We start from the raw sequence: 19,871 nt of genomic DNA, 5'->3' as shown, positions 1-19,871 counted from the left end.
ACGGGCCCTGGATGAACCTCAATATCACCAGAAAGAAGCAGAATAAAGTAAATGATGGACCGCCTGTCCATTCTGCCCATCTGGGGTTTGTTCTTAGTCAGCAGCAGCGACCCAAGGACCGTCAGTTTACCGAAGCCGAGATGTTTTGGCTCCGATCCAACGTGAAGGAAAAAAAACACTGCGTGATTCCTCTCCATTCCGCACGTTGGCTCCGATCCAACGTGGAGGAAAAAAAACACATAGTATGTACACATGTATAGTTCTATGTTTTGAATGACAGACAAAACATAGAACTATACAGAAAATATTTTACGCGAATTCTTCTGTACAGTGAACTGTCCATTGTCTAATTTGTCCCTGCTCATATAAATTAGCCTAAATGAAGAAAGAAACGCCCACCACATCATCATGCCCAAGTGCTCTGATCATACTAAAAAACATCCAATGTATGGTGGCTCTGCGCCTGCGCGCCACTCCGCTCCGTCAGTGACTCTGCATTATTTTCATCATCTGCACATACAATACGTACAGTACAATATATAGTACATTATGTGTAGCGGCCTCTCTGATATGTTTAACACCCCCGGTGGGATACTGAAGACGTTTCGGTTCCGCCCATGTTTTTTTCAGGCTGTTTATTTATCCTCAAGGATTGGTGCGTGCATTAGAAGACGAGGAGGATGCTGCAAGCGCTGACGTGACAGTATACAGACTAAGGTGGGCTATTTTTAGCTGTGTGTGTGTGTACGTGTAACGTTAATGTCTTGAATCTAGCACCAACAATAGGAACGACTTGAACGCATAATGTTGCAGCACGCATGTTAGGTGTGCTGTTGGATGGTGGTGCCGTGGTGGCATCGTGTTTCTTATTGCGTCTACCACTGATACTACGGGGGCTTTGGGCAAGTTTATTATTCCCAACAAACTGTTGTTAATGTTGCTAGTTGCTACATGATATCACACTGGATTCTGACGTTTATAATTCGACCTGCTTACTCTACTGCCGTTGCTGTGTTTGTGTCCTTGCTGAGCTGTGTTGTGTTGTTGGCCTCTTGGGTGGGAGCTGTCCACCAGCGTGGTGCTGAAACGCAGTAAGATGTTAGGAAGTAGCGAGAGAGACCTGCAGTGAGCGAAACTGTGAACACATGAGCAACAGCCTAGTATAGTGGTTTTCAACCCTTTCGTATCAAGGTCCATTATTCAGTAGGCATTTTAGCCACGGACCATTTGAGGACATTTAGCCTCCCAGGCCATTTCTTATAACAATATGTTGTCGTCGTTGGATAAGATTTTGTCCACAATTCAATACTGTATTGACGTGGTGCCATATGATATCCATTTTTGTTAGTCTGTTTAATGTTGTCATTGTACTATCCCTGCGTTCTCATCTCTTAGCCTACTTCTACAGGAAGTATTACTCTTATGGTAGGTTATATTAAACTGTTTAGAGCTATAGTCATGCAGTTTGAATGAAGGCAGTAACTCCTCCAAACAGTCTACAGGTATACAGCCTACAGTATGTATATCTTGGTAATGAAGGGCCTTGTCATCACTGTCAAGACAGTGGGATGTAAATGCTGCTTTATGTGCATAAATGCTGCTTTATGTGCTAGATGAATTCAAGTGGTATCTTGAGCAAATTAAAATAATTAAGCATTACGCATAAAATCATTGAGGTTGGTATTCATTTGAATAGAATTCGAATTCTATTGGAGAAAAAAGCTGAAGTCTCAGAAGTACAACAACAACAAATGTTTCACTTGATTTATCCCATTATAGAGCAGAGAAGAGAAATTCATTGGTGGCACAGACGGCAGGCCAAAATGGTTGCATGACAATCCATGTCAGATAAACATTACAGACAGCCTCCATGACATTAAACCATCTACCATTTATGACATTCACATTCATATCCTTATTCATTATGAGTGCTATGTTTATATTCTGTATTTCAGGTTGAAGAGTGGCATAATGTGGGAGAAGGTGCCTCTTCTCTTTTTGGTCCTCAGCAATGTGGGAGGTGAGAGCATATTATATTGCCGTAATAAAAAAAGACCATTAGATTTGAACTATTACCTAAACCCTAATTAGTTGACTGGAGTCCCCCAGGGCTCTATACTAGGTCCACTACTATTTTCTTCTTCACCAAATCTCTGCCAAAAATAGCCGATCTACAAGCTCACAATATGTTCGTTCCAACAGATTCAGATTGCCAACTTACTGTCAGATAAGGCAGATAATTTAGAGTAAGTCTTAAGTGTTAGAATGCAAAGAAACTAAGAACTACAATAGAAAGTGGGTCACAAATATCACGTTCTGTTATTTCAGCATCAAATCACTGATTGCACATCGTTACATTCATATTGATCGTTCATCTTCTCTCGACCACAGCTGCGAAGGCGTCTCAGTGCTGGCAAGGGGCGACCTACCCCGAGACCGTGGTCTCCCCGGCTGTGGGGAGCAGCAGCATCCTAAGGGTGCCCAACGCGGCGTCCCTGACGCAGTGTGTGGCAGCCTGCTGCGACCTGCCAGGCTGTGACCTGGCCTGGCTGTTCGAGCGCCGCTGCTACATCCTCCGCTGCCAGCAGAGGGAGAACTGCCGGCCCAGGGAAAGACCCGGAGCAGACTCCTACCTGGCCTTCCTGCGGCGCGGCCCTCCTCAGACCCTCGTGCTGCAGTCACTGGTCCGAGGGGAGCCCTATGCTGGCCGATGGGGACCCCAGACCCAGTCCTCCGAGGCCCCGGGGGACCTGGAGGCCCTGAAGGACCTCGCCCTGTTCGACGAGGCCCGGCGGGACTTTGCTGACCCCGGCATGATGGATCTGGAGTATCCGGAGGGAGGCCCGGAGGAGAAACTGGGGGGTGGCGCAGATGCAGGAGTGGAAACTGAACTGTTTCCCGACTGGCCGGACTTGGAGAGAGAGATGGGGTTCAACCAATCAGAGAGTGAGGACGGTCCAGAGGGGGAACCGACGGAGATAAGTGTTGCCCAGAATAGTGCCTCCTCTGGGGCCAATATCAGCCTGGCATCCCAGCAGCATGGCGGCACGAAACCTACTTTAGCCCCGACTCCTACAGAGAAAACAGTAAGTGTCTGGAGGGTTTCAGAATGAATTAGCAACGTGGTTAAGAGGGAGAGATAGATCTTGTCTATACAAGATTATGAACTTATAATTAGGGGTGTAACGATACATTTTAACTCTTTCCCAGTCTCCGCTAAAATGGCTTGTCCTCAGATTAGCCGGGAATTTTTATTATTGTATTATGATCTAGAGTGCATTCATTCATTCAGGCCATCGGCACATCTTCACATCCCACGTGTCTCTTTTTGTTTTGTTTTCGTCGGTTAATGTTTACTTACCCAGCGAAGATTCTAGCTCCCCATTGGAATAAAGTGGCGATTTGGCGGAGCCTTCCCCCCCCCCGGGAAGCTTCGCGTGCGCGTTTCGTGCACGTCAATGTGGTCACAATCAATGATCTCGGTATGTACCGTAACTCCAAGCATTTTCGTTTCAATCGGCTCCGTCAATGTTGCTAAGCTAGTGGCTGCTGTGTACACAGTAAGTCCATGACAAAAAAACACCCATCCCCCTCTGGGCCCTCCCCCCTCCTCCTCGCACGCAGATGGGGTGTGCCGATATGTTGGGTAAGCCGGTCTGGTGATAAAAAAGGTGTGCCGATATTTTTTTTTTTATCATTATCATTTATTGCGTTTTATATGTGCGACCAGGCTGGGCCAGTCTTGCGCAATAATGCGTATATGTGCGTTCAGGCTGAGAAAGAGTTAATAGCGATTCGATACATATCACGATACATGGTTGAGCAGGTTGACGATACGATACATGGACGATATTGGTTCATTCATGGCTATACGATACGATTCGATTCAATGATTTAAAATCGTTATAGTAACTATTTAGCAGAGAAATGAAATAGGATAGTGCAGGTTTTTAAGGGAAACATGTATTATGGATATAAATGAGTAAACACAGTGATTATCTGCCAAATTCTTGGACATTGTATATTGACAAACCTGCACCTTGACATGAACCCAGAGATTACGCACATTTATCGATAGACCAATGTAGCTATATGGAATGGAAAAGTAATTAAACCCCTCCTTTTCATTTTTCTTCTTAAAAATGCTAAACTAAATACAATGCACAAGCAGGTAGTATCGATACAATCGATTCTTTGCACTGCCGATTCGATAAATAAAATGATACGATTTCATTTTAGCTGTTTCATTTCGATATACGATATTTCGATACAGTTACTATATCGTTACACCCCTACTTATAATGCTTTATAATCTGTGTGCATAGGCTTAATAGCAATGATAACGCATTATACAGCCTTTTATGATTACTTATAAGGACCTAGGGGAGGGCTAGGGGAGGGCTAAAGACAGTAAGTGCTTTTATTTTCACAGGACAGCAACATCCAGAGTGTGTCCCTCGCCATCCCAGATTCCACATCGGTCATATCCCCAGTAGAACAACATGCTCCCGGGACCTCCCAGAAAAGCCATATGAGCCCTTCACTTCCAACCGATGCCACACCTCATCTGTCTAACAACACAGCCATGCCAACAGAACCAGGTAAGCAGCTGTATAATGGTGACATGTAGAAAGTTCATCTGTCTAACAACACAGCCATGCCAACAGAACCAGGTAAGCAGCTGTATAATGGTGACATGTAGAAACAACAGAACCAGGTAAGCAGCTGTATAATGGTGACATGTAGAAACAACAGAACCAGGTAAGCAGCTGTATAATGGTGACATGTAGAACCAGGTAAGCAGCTGTATAATGGTGACATGTAGAAACAACAGAACCAGGTAAGCAGCTGTATAATGGTGACATGTAGAACCAGGTAAGCAGCTGTATAATGGTGACATGTAGAAACAACAGAACCAGGTAAGCAGCTGTATAATGGTGACATGTAGAACCAGGTAAGCAGCTGTATAATGGTGACATGTAGAACCAGGTAAGCAGCTGTATAATGGTGACATGTAGAAACAGAACCAGGTAAGCAGCTGTATAATGGTGACATGTAGAAACAACAGAACCAGGTAAGCAGCTGTATAATGGTGACATGTAGAAACAACAGAACCAGGTAAGCAGCTGTATAATGGTGACATGTAGAACCAGGTAAGCAGCTGTATAATGGTGACATGTAGAAACAACAGAACCAGGTAAGCAGCTGTATAATGGTGACATGTAGAACCAGGTAAGCAGCTGTATAATGGTGACATGTAGAACCAGGTAAGCAGCTGTATAATGGTGACATGTAGAACCAGGTAAGCAGCTGTATAATGGTGACATGTAGAAAGAACAGAACCAGGTAAGCAGCTGTATAATGGTGACATGTAGAAACAGAACCAGGTAAGCAGCTGTATAATGGTGACATGTAGAAACAGAACCAGGTAAGCAGCTGTATAATGGTGACATGTAGAAAGAACCAGGTAAGCAGCTGTATAATGGTGACATGTAGAAACAGAACCAGGTAAGCAGCTGTATAATGGTGACATGTAGAAAGAACCAGGTAAGCAGCTATAATGGTGACATGTAGAAAGTTCACATGCTAAAACTCACTTTAAGGTATAGTGCCTGTGCCTCTCAGACAGGGACCGCAGCAGCATCAAAAATGAAAAAGCCTTTTGCACCTGTTAAAGGTTTTTAAGATAATTTGTGTGCTCCAGCATGTTCCTTCTTGTTATAATACTACGTAGTTCTTCTAACCTAACAATTGGTTGAAATAGGCTCTCCAGCAGTGCTTAAATGAGCATGACGGCACGCCTAGCGATTAAAAACAGAAGAGTTGAGAACGGATTAATCACATTAGAAATATCATCAGTTGCAGTGAAGCTGATTAGGCGGACTGACAGAGTCTCTGCAGCAGCAGTGCTGTTTCAACTGCAGTAGGCTAAGCGGCTAGGCTAAGTACAGTTTGCACAGGAAGTTCATAGACATAGTAGCTAAATCTGTCCTATGAGGTCATTAAATTATTGTCTTAGGAATGCAATAAAAACAAAAATATCTCCATGAATTCAAGGAATAAAAAATAAAAACTGCATAGCTGAATAGGATGGGGAGAGACACTCTCCCTTTGCATATTCTGAATTTACTTTGGTGAGCTCACGTATAACATGAATTCACAGTTGCATACACTGGCACGATACACATTTTAATGTCTATCAGTCGCATAACAACTAAGTTGCTTCTTTCCTTATTCCTTTCCCACGTTTAGCTCAGCCCCTGAAGGTGTCCCTTGGAGACCATATAGAGCTGACTTTACCCATGGATACGGTCAAAATAGAAGCTTCAATCCACCAAGATCCCCACACAGGTACAGTATGTAACAGTTAAAATGAATTCATAGGAGATATTTGTATTTAAAGTTTTTAAAGTTTAAGTTATTTGAATTATCTAAGTTAATTATGTAATAGCAGTTAATAAATCTCACCCATCATATACTCTGAGTAGCTTAAACAAATCACTCATATGTTTATATAATTAAACATAACTAATTCACATTCCCAGAATCAACCTACAGCTATGAATGGCATTTGGTGTATTCTACTGATGGCCACAGGGAGGCAATAGAGGACGAGCATAACAAGTCAATCCAACTCAGCAGAGTGAGTCTCCCTGTGTCCTGGCTTGCACTACTCACTGACCCTTTATGGTGTGAAAGTAAACTTATAAAGACATATATATTTGACATAGCTAGACTCTATAGTACACTACAGTGAATGAAGTGGGGGAAATTGTAAAGGGGTAGCCTAGTAGGAGAGAATCCTGGGCCTGAATAGGCTACATAACAGCCTAATCTAGAAGTTGAAGGACTATTTTGGAATGAAGGTGATTTGATTTAAAAGAGCACAAATAAAACATGAAGCCACAAAGTTAGGATTAATCTGTATATTTGACACTAGGTATGAACAGGATTCTGACAGTAGACATGTTTTCAATAACAGGTATATACCATTTTATTGGACTTATTTACCCAGTCACCAATATTCATTTTTTTCTCTCCAGCTGTCTGCAGGTGAATACCTGTTGACGGTGGCTGTGTCTGGACATGGCGCATATGGAGAAGGTTCAGTCAACATTACAGTGAAGGAAGGTAGGGGGAATGCGGTCAGTTAGAAGATAACAAAACTCTCAAACCATAAGCCTTTAGTCATGTTCAAATATGTTTAACCCATTTATTTAATCTCCTCTCCTTCTGTATTGCCTGAGTGAGGCTGATAAATAACTCACTAGAAGAAAGCAGTCCCCAAAACCGTTCTTCCCCTCTCCTCCTTTCCTTCCAGTAGCATTGAGATTGAGCAAGCCACCCAAGGCGGTGGTTTTCCCTCCAGCCCAGGTCCTGTCTCTTCCGTTCACTGAGGCCATCATCAACGCCAGTCGTACGTATGACTGTTCATTTACAACACTGGTTCTCAACCTTTTCAGGCCACGACCCCCAAAAGAATCATATTTTAACTGGGGACCCCCCACCCTGACGAGAAGAAAGAGTTACAGTACATACATCTTGTACTGTAAAACAAGGTTCTATTGTGATGTAGATTGACTATTTTCACAATCTCTGCCTCTAATATTTGACCAAATATTTTGCTTTGTCATTTTAGAGGTATTAAAAAGTTCCTTAAATGTTCACTTTAGAAATGTGCAGATACCCTCTATATCCGCTTAAACTTTATGTAGCTGTTGAGTGAGGAAACAATGTTGCACATTAAGTTAATCATCTGGGGACCCTCAAAATGATGTGGGGGTCCCCACTCCCCACATTAGCCTAAATGTAGCATTCATGTCTCCACTGAGGACATGTTTGAACAGTGTCTTTGTTACTGTTGTCTCTGCACTGTGGTGTTGATCCTCTCTTTAGTTTAGTATAGAACACAACTAATACAAATCAATGTCTGGCTGGTCGTTCTCAAATAGAAACTTCAAATTGATTAGTACATTTTGTAAAATCAGTCAAAACATTTATAATCAGTGTTCTAGGTCTAGGACAAAATTGGGATTGGCATCAGACGCTGGTCGGGCTCTAGTTTACTTAGGAACTTAAGGTGACTCAAATGTTGCTATTTGTGAGTTTCTCTGGTTAAGAGCAATGGCTGAAAGTCTAAATTGTCGGTGTGTTTTATATCTGTCGCTACAGAAAGTGAGGCTGACGAGGTGACAGTCAGCTGTCACTGGGACCAGATGAGTGGGCCACCAATAGATCTGGGAGATTCCTCAAATAAATGGATTCTTAACTTGTCCAACCTGGAAATTGGAAACTACACATTCAGGTACCTTTATTTTGTCATCTACTGTAACACCTCATCACCTCTAGAACAATGGCATATTTAGAATAAATAATTTTCTTTTAGCTTTTAACAAAACACTAATACATTACAAAATACAAGAGGAACAGCTGAATTGTTCACTTCCAAAATGCGATATTGGGTATTTTTTTGCTAGTATTGACTAATTACAAAATAGAGATCCTTCTTTAAGAGGTTTTAAGATAAATACAAACCTAATGTCTCACGCTGAAACAATAGTGTAATTACATAGTTAATTAAGTAGTAATTAAGTACATAGTGTCACATATTGGTGGGGGGATAACAACAACTGGCATGTAGTAGTGTGTCATAAAGGGACAGTTCTGTTCATTGTAATGATTGACTTTCCATGTACTGTAGGTTTATGACTGTCAGACAGGTTTATGACCTCGTCCAACAGGGTCATTTCAGGACAGTCTCTTAGTTACAGTGTAATTAAATCAGTGTTTCCTTTTAATCAGCAACATACTCTAACCAGAAGGGTTCCATGGTGCATTTCACTCTCTGGCTTGTTTTTTGAGCGGTGGTCAGCCTGTCTTCTATGCATGACTGCATGTGCATGTTTGTAATTTTGTCTGTATGGCATGAGCTGCAATACCGCTGGGTGACCAAGTGGTGCTGCCGCACGCACACATGCACCCACTCACACACGCACGCACACACACACACACACACACACACACACACACACACACACACACACACACACACACACACACACACACACACACACACACACACACACACACACACAGGGTATGAACGAAATTAACTGCTCACATCAACCGCTTACTTTAAACTTGGTTTGATTTTTAAATAATGCTGTGTCTTTAGATATGTGTCCTTGTTAGTCTGTAGAGTAACTTCTCTCCTCTCCTCTCCTCTCCTCTCCTCTCCTCTCCTCTCCTCTCTTCTCTTCTCTTCTCTTCTCTTCTCTTCTCTTCTCTTCTCTCCTCTCCTCTCCTCTCCTCTCCTCTCCTCTCCCAGGTTTACAGTGACTGATGGCACTGGCTTATCTGATTTCACCACAGCGACACTCAGAGTTGTACCACCAAAGGCTGACCCCCAGGGCTCCCCCTTATCCAGGACCACCACCCCTGCTGTCTTCACAACAACAGCAGCCTCAGCGCCGGTCTCTCCCTCTACCACGGCTACTGACACTGGAAACTCAGGTGAATGCACTAGTACAGGGGTCTTCAATGTTTTCAGGCCAAGGACCCCTTAGTTGAGAGAGAGATGAAGCAGGGACCCCCACAACCTGTTCATAGATTCCATATAGTTTCATTGTTTGACAGCACGATCTTCAGTGTATTTTGGATTCATGTCAATTCGTGTTTTCAGATATTTAACCACTTGAACCGTCAATACTTAATAAACTTGACCTTTCACTCTGTACTTAGTCTGTTCTTTTTCCCCTCTACACCAAACCTCTTTGCAGAAAATAGCCGATCTAATAGCTCACAACTCCTCACAGCGCGAGTTGTTGTGAGCTTGTAGATCGGCTATGTTTGGCTAAAGTTCTCCGAATATGGATGCTAGGGTTCAAATGGTTAATATAAAAAAGAGAAAAAAGTTTCTATCACACAAAGATTTGGAGGACCCCCTGTAATAACTCTGAGGACCCCCTGTTGAAGACCCTTGCACTAGTAAATACATTGATTGAAATTCTTTATTTAGGAATAAACCCCTTGAGATGTAGTATCTCCTTTTCTAAGGGGGTCCTAGACACAATGATACAGTGAATACACATTTTCTAAGAAAAACAAAAGAAAACATTAGACCAAAAAATAGAAACTACAACAACCAATCAACACACAGTATAAAATATGACAAAAGAAGTAAACAAACAACAAAAAACAGAACACAAGTCAAGAGTCATAAATACTCAATCACTGAATCAAGATCAGAAAGATGAGCGTGCTGAGTGTCAAATGTCGTGATAGTATGCAGAATTAGAAATACCGTTCCTACAAAACAGTGTGGGCTGGCTTCACATATGTTCTTCTCATGATTTATTGATAGATAAATAATGAGAAGAACATACCCACAGTTATTAAAGGTTATTATTAGAGGTTAAATGTTAGATAGTAAATAGTAAATACATGGTTATTCATTCATTATAAACACACTGTACATGTACTCTCAACATAAGAAGACGGAGCATTTTTGAACAAATGAAAAGATTAAACGGATTGACATTCATACACTTACTGCATATATAGTGCATGACAGTACATACAGTAGGCCGACTGTCTTTATATTATATATGGCTCATATCTCCCCTCCCTCCCTCCTATATCGTCCAGGGAACAGAGCTGTCCCCTCTATGGAGCTGCAGGGTTCAAACCGTGGTCCGGTGGCTGTGGTGGGTCCTGACATGAAGGTGATGCTCCCAGTGAGCAGCGTGCTGCTGGATGGAAGCAGCAGCACCGACGACCATGCCATCGTCAGCTACCACTGGGACACTACCAGGTATACACTAATACAGTGGTTCTCAACCTTTTAAGCCCGCGACCCCCAGAATAATCATATTTTAACTCGGGACACCCCCCCCACCCTGACAAGCAAGAGTAGAGGAATATCCATGAATTCAAGTCTCCATGGGTTGAGTAATCGATAAGAAAAAAGTCATTTTGGGGGTGAACTATCCCTTTAAGAGCTATATGTGCCCTCCACACTAGGCGCGGTCACCGCCTCCTAGAAATTCATTATCAATGAGGCGAGCGGCTATTTCGACCGCGCAGCGAAGTTTTGGGGCGGCAAGGAGAGCGGGCGCGGTCCTGTGAAATCCACCGCAAGCGTGCTCGTTTGTGCATGCGTACGCGGGCGGTGAGAGATGGATTGTGTTCATCTTTGTGAAATACCGCACAGCGTTTACTCACTGAGCGTGTGTGTTTGTGTCTCACCGCGACGCGGCCACCGCTGATCCTAGCGGCATCCCCGACGGCAAACGCGCCTAGTGTGGAGGGCACCATATGCTACCTGGTGTTAACCAGTGTTAATCTTATAGCCGTTGCATTTAATTGATTGCCCTCTGATTTCCCAGTGGTCCCCCAGGGATAAAGATGGAGGGTGGAAACGCAGCGGTAGCCACGGTGATGGGCCTGAGGGTGGGCCGCTACACGTTCAGGCTGACCGTCACTGACCAGGAGGGGGCGACAGATAGTGCTTTGCTGACTATCAGAGTCCAAGAGGGTAAAGAATTGTTATTTCATTTCAAACAAGAAATGCTTTTCATTTGCTGTCCGTCTTTTGATCTACTCACCTATCAACAGTTCAGTACACAACTCAAAAGGTGCAATTCTGGGAAAATTACAAGTGTGGTTGCTTATATAGCCTATTGTGATGTCAAGTTAAGCTTGACCAATCCTCAACTCCATCACTTATATTGTCCAATCAGAAAACTCAATGGACGTTTTGGGGTTTTGGGGTTACAGAAAATGTCCATTGAACAATGTTTGGGTTTTTTGGGGCAACAGAAAAGGTCCATTGAACTCAGTGGACATTTTTGAGTTACTCTAGATGAAACTAGACTGCACTCTGTCTACAGTAGGCATGGACGGATTAACCCCCGCGAGGGCCCCTGGACAGTTTTTAAGCTGGACAAAAACTGTAGTCCTGTAGGCAACCACACTAACTAAGTGCCTTCCGTCCTTTTCAACGTGCTTCCTCCTCTCCTCCAGCCAGAAGCCTGCCTCCTGTGGCTCATGCTAGCGGCAGCCATACCCTCACCCTGCCCAACAACTCCCTGGCGCTCCGGGGCTCGGTGACCGATGGAGACCAGACCGAGGTCCAGTACCTCTGGGTCAGGGACAACCAGAGCCCGGCCGCTGGGGTGAGTCTGGCCCTGGAGGTTAGATTTTAGACACAAGTAGTTCAATGAGATCTGGTATTTAACACTTAACTGATTCACAGCCAAATCGCCAAAAATCGCCATTTTGGGGGGGGGCTGAGGCAGCCAGATCGCCAAACGTCGCCTTTCTGATAATTTTCTGTTTTTTTTGTATTTTTTTGACATTTTTAGAGCAAAAACTGACCTTTCTAGGTTCATATAAGCTTAAGCAATGATTTTGCGATGGAAATGACGTCATCGCCGGAAACCGGAAATCAAGCGTTTCTCCAAAGTAAACAACCATATTTTTTTACATCGGAAGCCATTACAGCAACTCCGCTCTATCTCAGCATCAAAACGTCGGATTTTGATCCGGTTTGAAGTGTCTGTGCGTCTATTGGGCATCTAAGGCACATAGTCGCTACATTTTTTAGACCATCAAGCGCGCGTATGGCGTGCACGGGTCCCGCGCCGTTCCATGCTAACGCTAATGCTAAGTGGATGGACTGGTTGCTAATTTGAGGCCTTCTAGCAATCGCCAGAGACCTTAATCGTTGGCGACATCTAGTGTACACTATATAGACTACAGCCTACCAAAATGTCATGCATATGAGGGAGATCTACTGTGACTCTGAAAAATTTATAATATTCCTGGCAGTATAGGCGCACAAGCATATTGTAAATGGCTGTGAGTGAGTTTTAACACTTAACTAATGCTGATTGAACTATGATAGAATCATCTCCAAACCGTGGGCTGATGATGACATGCACCTGGAGTATTTCCAGTTTTCAGTACTTTTACTAACTACTCCACTACATCTCAGATGCAAATAATGTACATTTACACCGCTACAATTATTTGAAAACTTTTAGTTACTTTGTATATTTTTATTATTATTACAAAACATACATTACCCACTTAAGCCCTTTCTGCATTTCAGGCATTTGAAAATAGCCGATCTACAAGCTCACAATGCATCGCATCGCAACACATTGTGAGCTTGTAGATGTATTTTCAAAGGATTTTTTTTCATTTCATACATTTGAAAACAGGACATTCTGCATAAACAAGTAAATGTTTTACTTGTAACAGACTATTTCTACATTGCAATATTGATACTTTTACTTAAGTAAAGCTAAAATACAGTAAATCTAAAGTACTTTATCCACCACTGCATGCACCACAACAAGAGAAAAATAAATCTATTATTTGACATAACGGTGCTGGACCGATATGGTGCTTAGGATGCACATGATCACGATGCCAAGTGAAGCGCTCTGTTTGCAGGATGTGCTGTATGGCTGAGACGCGTTTTATATGGAATCACACCACTCTCTTATCTAGCTAACCTGGTTGTTGTTTGCAGGATGTGCTGTATGGCTCGGAGACGCGGCCCTCTCTGTATCTAGCTAACCTGGTCGAGGGGACCTACCTCTTCCAGCTGAGAGTGACAGACGCCCAGGGACGAACCAGCACCGCCACAGCCACCGTAGAAGTACGCCCAGGTAAAGACAATAATGATAGTAATAACACCACTATTACTACTCTCCAAATACTTCTACTAAAAACAATATAATAATATCATACGTACAAGCATGTATGGCTTGAATATGCACCGACGCACGCATGCACACACACACGCGCACGCTTGTAGGCACTAAGCACAATCGTAGGACTAGAGACAGCATGGCTATATTATGTATGGGATATACACACAGTAGGCTAGGTGTGTGTATTAGAGCCGTAAGCATTCATCTCCTAACCATGGCTCATATACATTAAAAAGCATAACACACGATGTGTAAGACTACAAACCATTGAGTGACCTCTAGACCTACCTAAATCTGAGGCTTTTTTTGTTTACTATTAAAATCGTTTTGAGAAAAAAATGTATTTGTTCCAAAGTGACTGCAAAAGATAGCTGATATTTGTTTCAAAAAGCTTTATACCCTGCATATATAACATGTACTGTATATAACGACATAATGTGACATAGCTCTGTTTACACAATCCTGTACCCTCTCCAACTGTATATTATGTTCCCCATTTTCAACAGTTTTTCATTAGATTTTGACATAGGCAATGTAAACGTAAGTTTTTTCATGCCAATAAATCTCCTTTGAATTGAAAATTGAATTGACTGTGTATCATGACCCTGTGCCCTCTAAAACTCAATAATAACATTCTCGAAAGTAAAAATAAAATGAACAAGCATGTTCTGGAGACGAGGTTCATCTAGCATTACCTAATATGTAATGTATAAACGTGAGCGAGTGATTGATTGATAAAAACCCATAAGATATGGGTAAATTCTCCTTCTACAACACTGCCAACCAAGCGTGGAATTCCTTGACCACTTCCCCAAAACATGTAGCTCGCTAGCCTCCTTCAAAACTGCCGTGGCCACCTTTCAGGAGGCCAGGGCGGAGGTAGTTATCACTTCTCCCTTAGACAGGAGAGAAGTGATTACATTACCCCCACCTTTTCCCCCCTACTATGTACATATAGTGTTTGTATACTTGCGATGATATTGAAGGTTTTTTTTGTTGCTATTTTATATGTTGATGAATTGAATACCAAGGCCCTCCAACGGAAACAAGACCGCATGAGCTTTTTTGGGGTGTTCCTTTTAGGCAGGGTAGGGTGTTTGACTGTGGGAGAGTGTTTTTTGCAGGTCTGTCAGTCCTCGTGTATCAAAAAGGCAGCTGGGTTAACCCATTTAGGCCTAGAATTATTGAATGCTTTAACCAGTGAAAAATAGCTGATATACAAGCTCACAGCGCGGCACCGAGTGCCGCGCTGCGAGCTTGTAGATCTGCTATTTTTGAAATAGTCATGAAAATGTGTGCAAATCTTTGAATATATGTATTTTCAAAGTGAACGTTTGTAACTCAAATTTTGCTTCTGGGTGGTCCCCCTGGAACTAAATATTTTGAGATGCGGGTCCGTGGCCAAATAGACTAACTGAGCTCCAGTTAAGTGAAAAGGACCTTTTCTTTGACGATGGCTAGCCAGATTGCTGACATAGAAACATAGGTTTTTCAAAAAAACCTTAGAAGGATTCAAAAGACACTTATAGAATCGGGTCAAAATTCTAAATTTCACACATTTTCAAAAATAGCAGATCTGCACTCGGTGCCGCGCTGTGAGCTTGTATATCTGCTATTTTTCAATAGCTAAAGCATTCAATAATTCCAGGCCTAAATGGGAAGGCATTTTATTTTTTATTTTTTTTACTTTTTACTTTTGTACTGTTCTTAATTTCTGTCTAATAAAACCAATGGATGGATGCCCCGCAGACCCCCTGGGCAGCGAGGAGGTGGAGCTGGAGCTGCTGGTGGCGGTGTCCCAGGTCAGTGTGTCCCAGAGGGACACGGTGCTCAGACAGCTGGCCGCGCTGCTGCACGTCCTGGACAACGACATCCACCTGCGCGCCCTGCAGGGACACTCCCACCTCAGGTGCACGGCGTCGTCCACCGCCGAGCAGCACGCTGACCGCTTGTGTGATCTGCTGCTTTTTATTTGAATCCTGAAAAGTAACCATTTTGGACATGTCAGGTTTCTACCCGACAGAAACTGGACACTTACAGGTCCTTACAGTAGTAGTTGTGCACTCTCAGAGATGAATGAACAGTGAAGATTTAGCGGTGCACATGCAGATTCAGCACACAGACAAATAAACAGACTAACAGACACATTCTTGAGCGAAAGATTCACACAAATCTCTCTCTCTCTCTCTCTCTCTCTCTCTTCTTCTCTCTCTCTCTCTCTCACACACACACACACACACACACACACACACACACACACACACACACACACACACACACACACACACAGAGTTCTGTCAAAATATTCATCTGCAGCATACTGACACTTCTGTGCAGATAACTATGCTTATCTGTATGTTTATTTTGTGTGTGTCTGTATGTTTATTGTGTGTGTGTGTGTGTGTGTGTGTGTGTGTGTGTGTGTGTGTGTGTGTGTGTGTGTGTGTGTGTGTGTGTGTGTGTGTGTGTGTGTGTGTGTGTGTGTGTGTGTGTGTGTGTGTGTGTGTGTGTGTGTGGTGCATATACAGCACGGTGCTCCAGTTCTCAGTGCGGGGCCCTGACGGGCCCATCCCTGGCTCCAAGCTGTCCAGGATTCTGCGGAACCAGCTGTTGAGGGAGAAGACAGACTACCTGCTGTTCAGAGTCCTCAGGGTGGACACAGTCTGTGAGCTATGACACTTCATACATCCTGTTGGAATTCATTCATCCTATATATAAAGTACCTCACTGACATCCCATAAAAATGATCCTATAGCTATATGTAGGGGGATGTTCGTGACGATTGTTAGGAGTATAAGTCCTTGGTTTATCTAATACTAGAATTTCTACATTTTAGCTGTTTAGCTGTCCATACCCCCACCCCACCTAGTCCCATACTGCCATAGCCTCCTAGTATTAAGATAAGAAGATAAGTTATCCAATTCAAAAGAATGTCATGTTATGATTTGTCATGTCTATATGATGTCAGTGTGCCTGCGTCGCTGCTCTGGGCATGGCCAGTGTGACCCAATCACCAAGGAGTGTGTCTGTGACCCCTTCTGGACCGAAAACCTCATCCGCCGTTTCATTGGAGACGGGGAGAGCAACTGTGGTAAGATTGTTGTTAAACGCGAACACGTTGACCAGTGTTGGAGGAACTACTGTACTCTGATTTGTACCCGGATGTAATTACTGTAGTCACTTTCCACCACTGATGTTGACACATTAACATAATGAACTGTTGTTTGAAAAGTATGAAAATGTGTGATTTATGCACAGAAAAATAGTTTGTTGTCTTCAGCACTTCCACACAAGAACAGCACAATGCATAGATACATGTACTGTCCCAAATCGCTAGCAAGGCATGTATGTCATAGAAATCTCACCTTCTTGTTCCCATTAGTATTCAAATATAATGTAATTAATAAAATAAAATAAACATTATATGACCAAAAGGAAATGTAGCCTAGTGTGGAAGATGTTATATTAAGTAAGTAAATACGGTTATTTTCCTTTATTATCCAGCTCTGTTCTAAACTCGGTCTGTGTTTGTCTTCCTAGAGTGGAGAGTGCTTTATGTCATTCTGTCCAGCTTCATGGTGATGGTGTTTGTCCTGTCAGCCAGCTGGACCCTGATCTGCTGCTGCAAGAGGTGACCACACATACATTTACCTTCACCACCACTGTCATGAATTTACACAAATAGTTTCTTCTGATACACTGTTTACAGTACCCTGCACTTGCTGACTTACAGCTCTTAAGCCCTTTGCACACAGGCGCGTTTATCCGCACGGATAAAACGGACAATTTCATTTTTTTAAAAGAAAACAATGATTCTCTACGACCTCATGCACACCGAATCCGAATTAGCCGTGCGACGAGTGGCTGCGGCAGTGCGTTTTTTTCTCGATCGAACCCAGTTCGATTTGTGCGTCTTGTCGCATGCGGTAAAAAACTCATCAATCTTTTTATGACTCCTTTTGGGATCCGCAGCGCCGATTCCGCACAGCATTGCACACCAAATCCAATGCATTTTATTCATGCAGCAAACGAAAAAAGAAAACGCAACTGTCCTGTGTGCAAAGGGCTTTAAGCAAATAAGATGTTACTAAAGTCAAGACTTGCAGTGATTAATGGTTACATTTCATTGTAAATATTGTTGGCTGCTTAGGAGGAGGCGAACCAAGGTGAGGAAGAAAACGAAATACACCATCCTGGACAACATGGACGATCAGGAGAGGGTGGAGCTCAGGCCCAAATACAGTGAGTCTGAAGCCTAATGTGTGCGTTTATGTATGGTCGGATCTGTGAAAGAATATTTTATGCCAGGAAAATATATTTTAAAATCTCAAAGTATAAAACCATGTAAGGGGGCGCCCGCTGGCCTACTGGTCCGGGTGCATACCCCATAGGCTCTGATGCCTGAGAGTGTGTTGACGGTTCGATTCCCGATCAGGACGACCTTTGCTGCGTGTCACTCCCCATCTCTCTCCCCATTTCCTGTCGGTTTACTGTTTTGATTGATTGATTGAAGAATTTATTAGAAGTTTGCAATAGAAAAAAGTACAGTTTCATGACAGTACAAATCACTGGTACAAGGTCAACTAAAAGGAGATCCTAGAAAGCCGAGGCTTATTTCCACATTAACCACACTTTAAGTATCTCATATAACATTGAAAGACAGACGGATAGAACATAGTACTTCATCTAGGATAATATCAGTTTCAAGAGCATAACATCAAATACAAAGGCAGAAAAAAAAGAAAAAAAAGGGGGGGGGGGAGCATGGGGGCTTAGTCTATTTACAAGTCACGGGTAGCAGCTGTCTGAAGGTGACTTTTCATACCACTGTCCTATCAATAAAGGCATAAAAGCCCAAAAACAAATCTTAAAAAAGTAACATGTAATGGGCCACAGATTTGTATTTATTTAGATGATGATGATGATGATGATAACTAGACTGCACTCTGACGAGGAGTATGACATCACTGATGACAACAGTACTTGCGCCTTGCTTCAATGGCTGGAGCAAGTAATTATTGTTATCATTATAGCACCGTCAGTCGTTCTGGCTGCCATTTGTACTTTACTGATGTTTGTCCGATACATTTTATTTCTGTGCACTCTCAGAGATAAATGAACAGTGAGGATTTTGCAGTGTACATACAGATTCAGCACACAGACAAATAAACAGACTAACAGACACATTCTTGAGCGAAACACTGTACATACAATCAAGATTCAAACAAATCTCTCTCTCTCTCTCTCTCTCACACACACACACACACACACACACACACACACACACACACACAGTTCTGTCACAATATTCATCTGCAGCATACTGACACTTCGTGTGCAGCTATGTATGCTTATCTGTATGTTTATTTTGTGTGTGTGTGTGTGTGTGTGTGTGTGTGTGTGTGTGTGTGTGTGTGTGTGTGTGTGTGTGTGTGTATGTTTATTTTGTGTATGTGTGTGTGTGTGTGTGTGTGGTGCATATACAGCACGGTGCTCCAGTTCCCTCTCCGCATCAGTATCCTGACCTGGTCTTGCTCTCATCTCTCTCACTAGGTATAAAACATCGGAGCACAGAGCACAACTCCAGTCTGATGATGTCTGAGTCTGAGCTGGACAGTGATCAGGACACTATCTTCAGCCGGGACCGACCCATCCGTAGCAGGAACAGGAGCCATGCTCATGCCACCCGCAACGGGAATGCTTTTGGCTGACGGGTGGAACAAGAAGAATAAGATAACTTCACACGGGGAGATGAACTCACTTTTATTACCTGAGCCTGGGAGTGACAGTGATTGAACTGTAACTGTAATAGACAGGTACTGTAGGTCATGACTTCCTGGACTCTGGGAATCTGAGAGGATCCAAGTGAAGCTTGCACTTTGTAGACAGATAATAATGGATGCAATGGTGCACAAAGGAGGGTCAGATACAGAGCCGCTGAAAATGGATTTACATCAAATATAGATACCAAGAATGAAAATGTAAATACGCTGACTCTAAACTGCAATGTTCAGTTACTTTAAGAACTTCTATGACTGAATATTTCAGTTTATTCAAATGAAATTACACCATACCTTTTCATTATGGGTGCGCACATACACAGAGAAGACAGAGGACTGTCTTGGAAGAGAGCAATGCCCTCCATTA

At 42.9% G+C, this 19,871-nt stretch overlaps 1 protein-coding gene across 1 annotated transcript; it reads left to right on the top strand.

Annotated features, from left to right (window-relative positions):
• Positions 1 to 951: 951 nt before the first annotated feature.
• Positions 952 to 19,435, top strand: kiaa0319 (KIAA0319; the record flags this gene model as incomplete). Its single annotated transcript, XM_080742082.1, has 20 exons — positions 952 to 1,091; positions 1,956 to 2,020; positions 2,380 to 3,086; positions 4,433 to 4,601; positions 6,253 to 6,351; positions 6,546 to 6,643; positions 7,044 to 7,131; positions 7,322 to 7,417; positions 8,173 to 8,305; positions 9,329 to 9,513; positions 10,648 to 10,813; positions 11,388 to 11,536; positions 12,025 to 12,176; positions 13,541 to 13,679; positions 15,474 to 15,633; positions 16,253 to 16,389; positions 16,693 to 16,815; positions 17,265 to 17,355; positions 17,875 to 17,966; positions 19,278 to 19,435. The coding sequence occupies 20 exons, from the start codon at positions 952 to 954 to the stop codon at positions 19,433 to 19,435; spliced, it is 3,147 nt and encodes a 1,048-aa protein (XP_080598208.1).
• Positions 19,436 to 19,871: the final 436 nt, after the last annotated feature.

This window comes from Nannobrachium achirus (assembly GCF_963921795.1).
Source record: "Nannobrachium achirus genome assembly, chromosome: 2".
Classification (NCBI taxonomy): domain Eukaryota; kingdom Metazoa; phylum Chordata; class Actinopteri; order Myctophiformes; family Myctophidae; genus Nannobrachium; species Nannobrachium achirus.
Note: the sequence above shows the minus strand (reverse complement) of the source record. Positions and strands in the feature narration are given on the sequence as shown.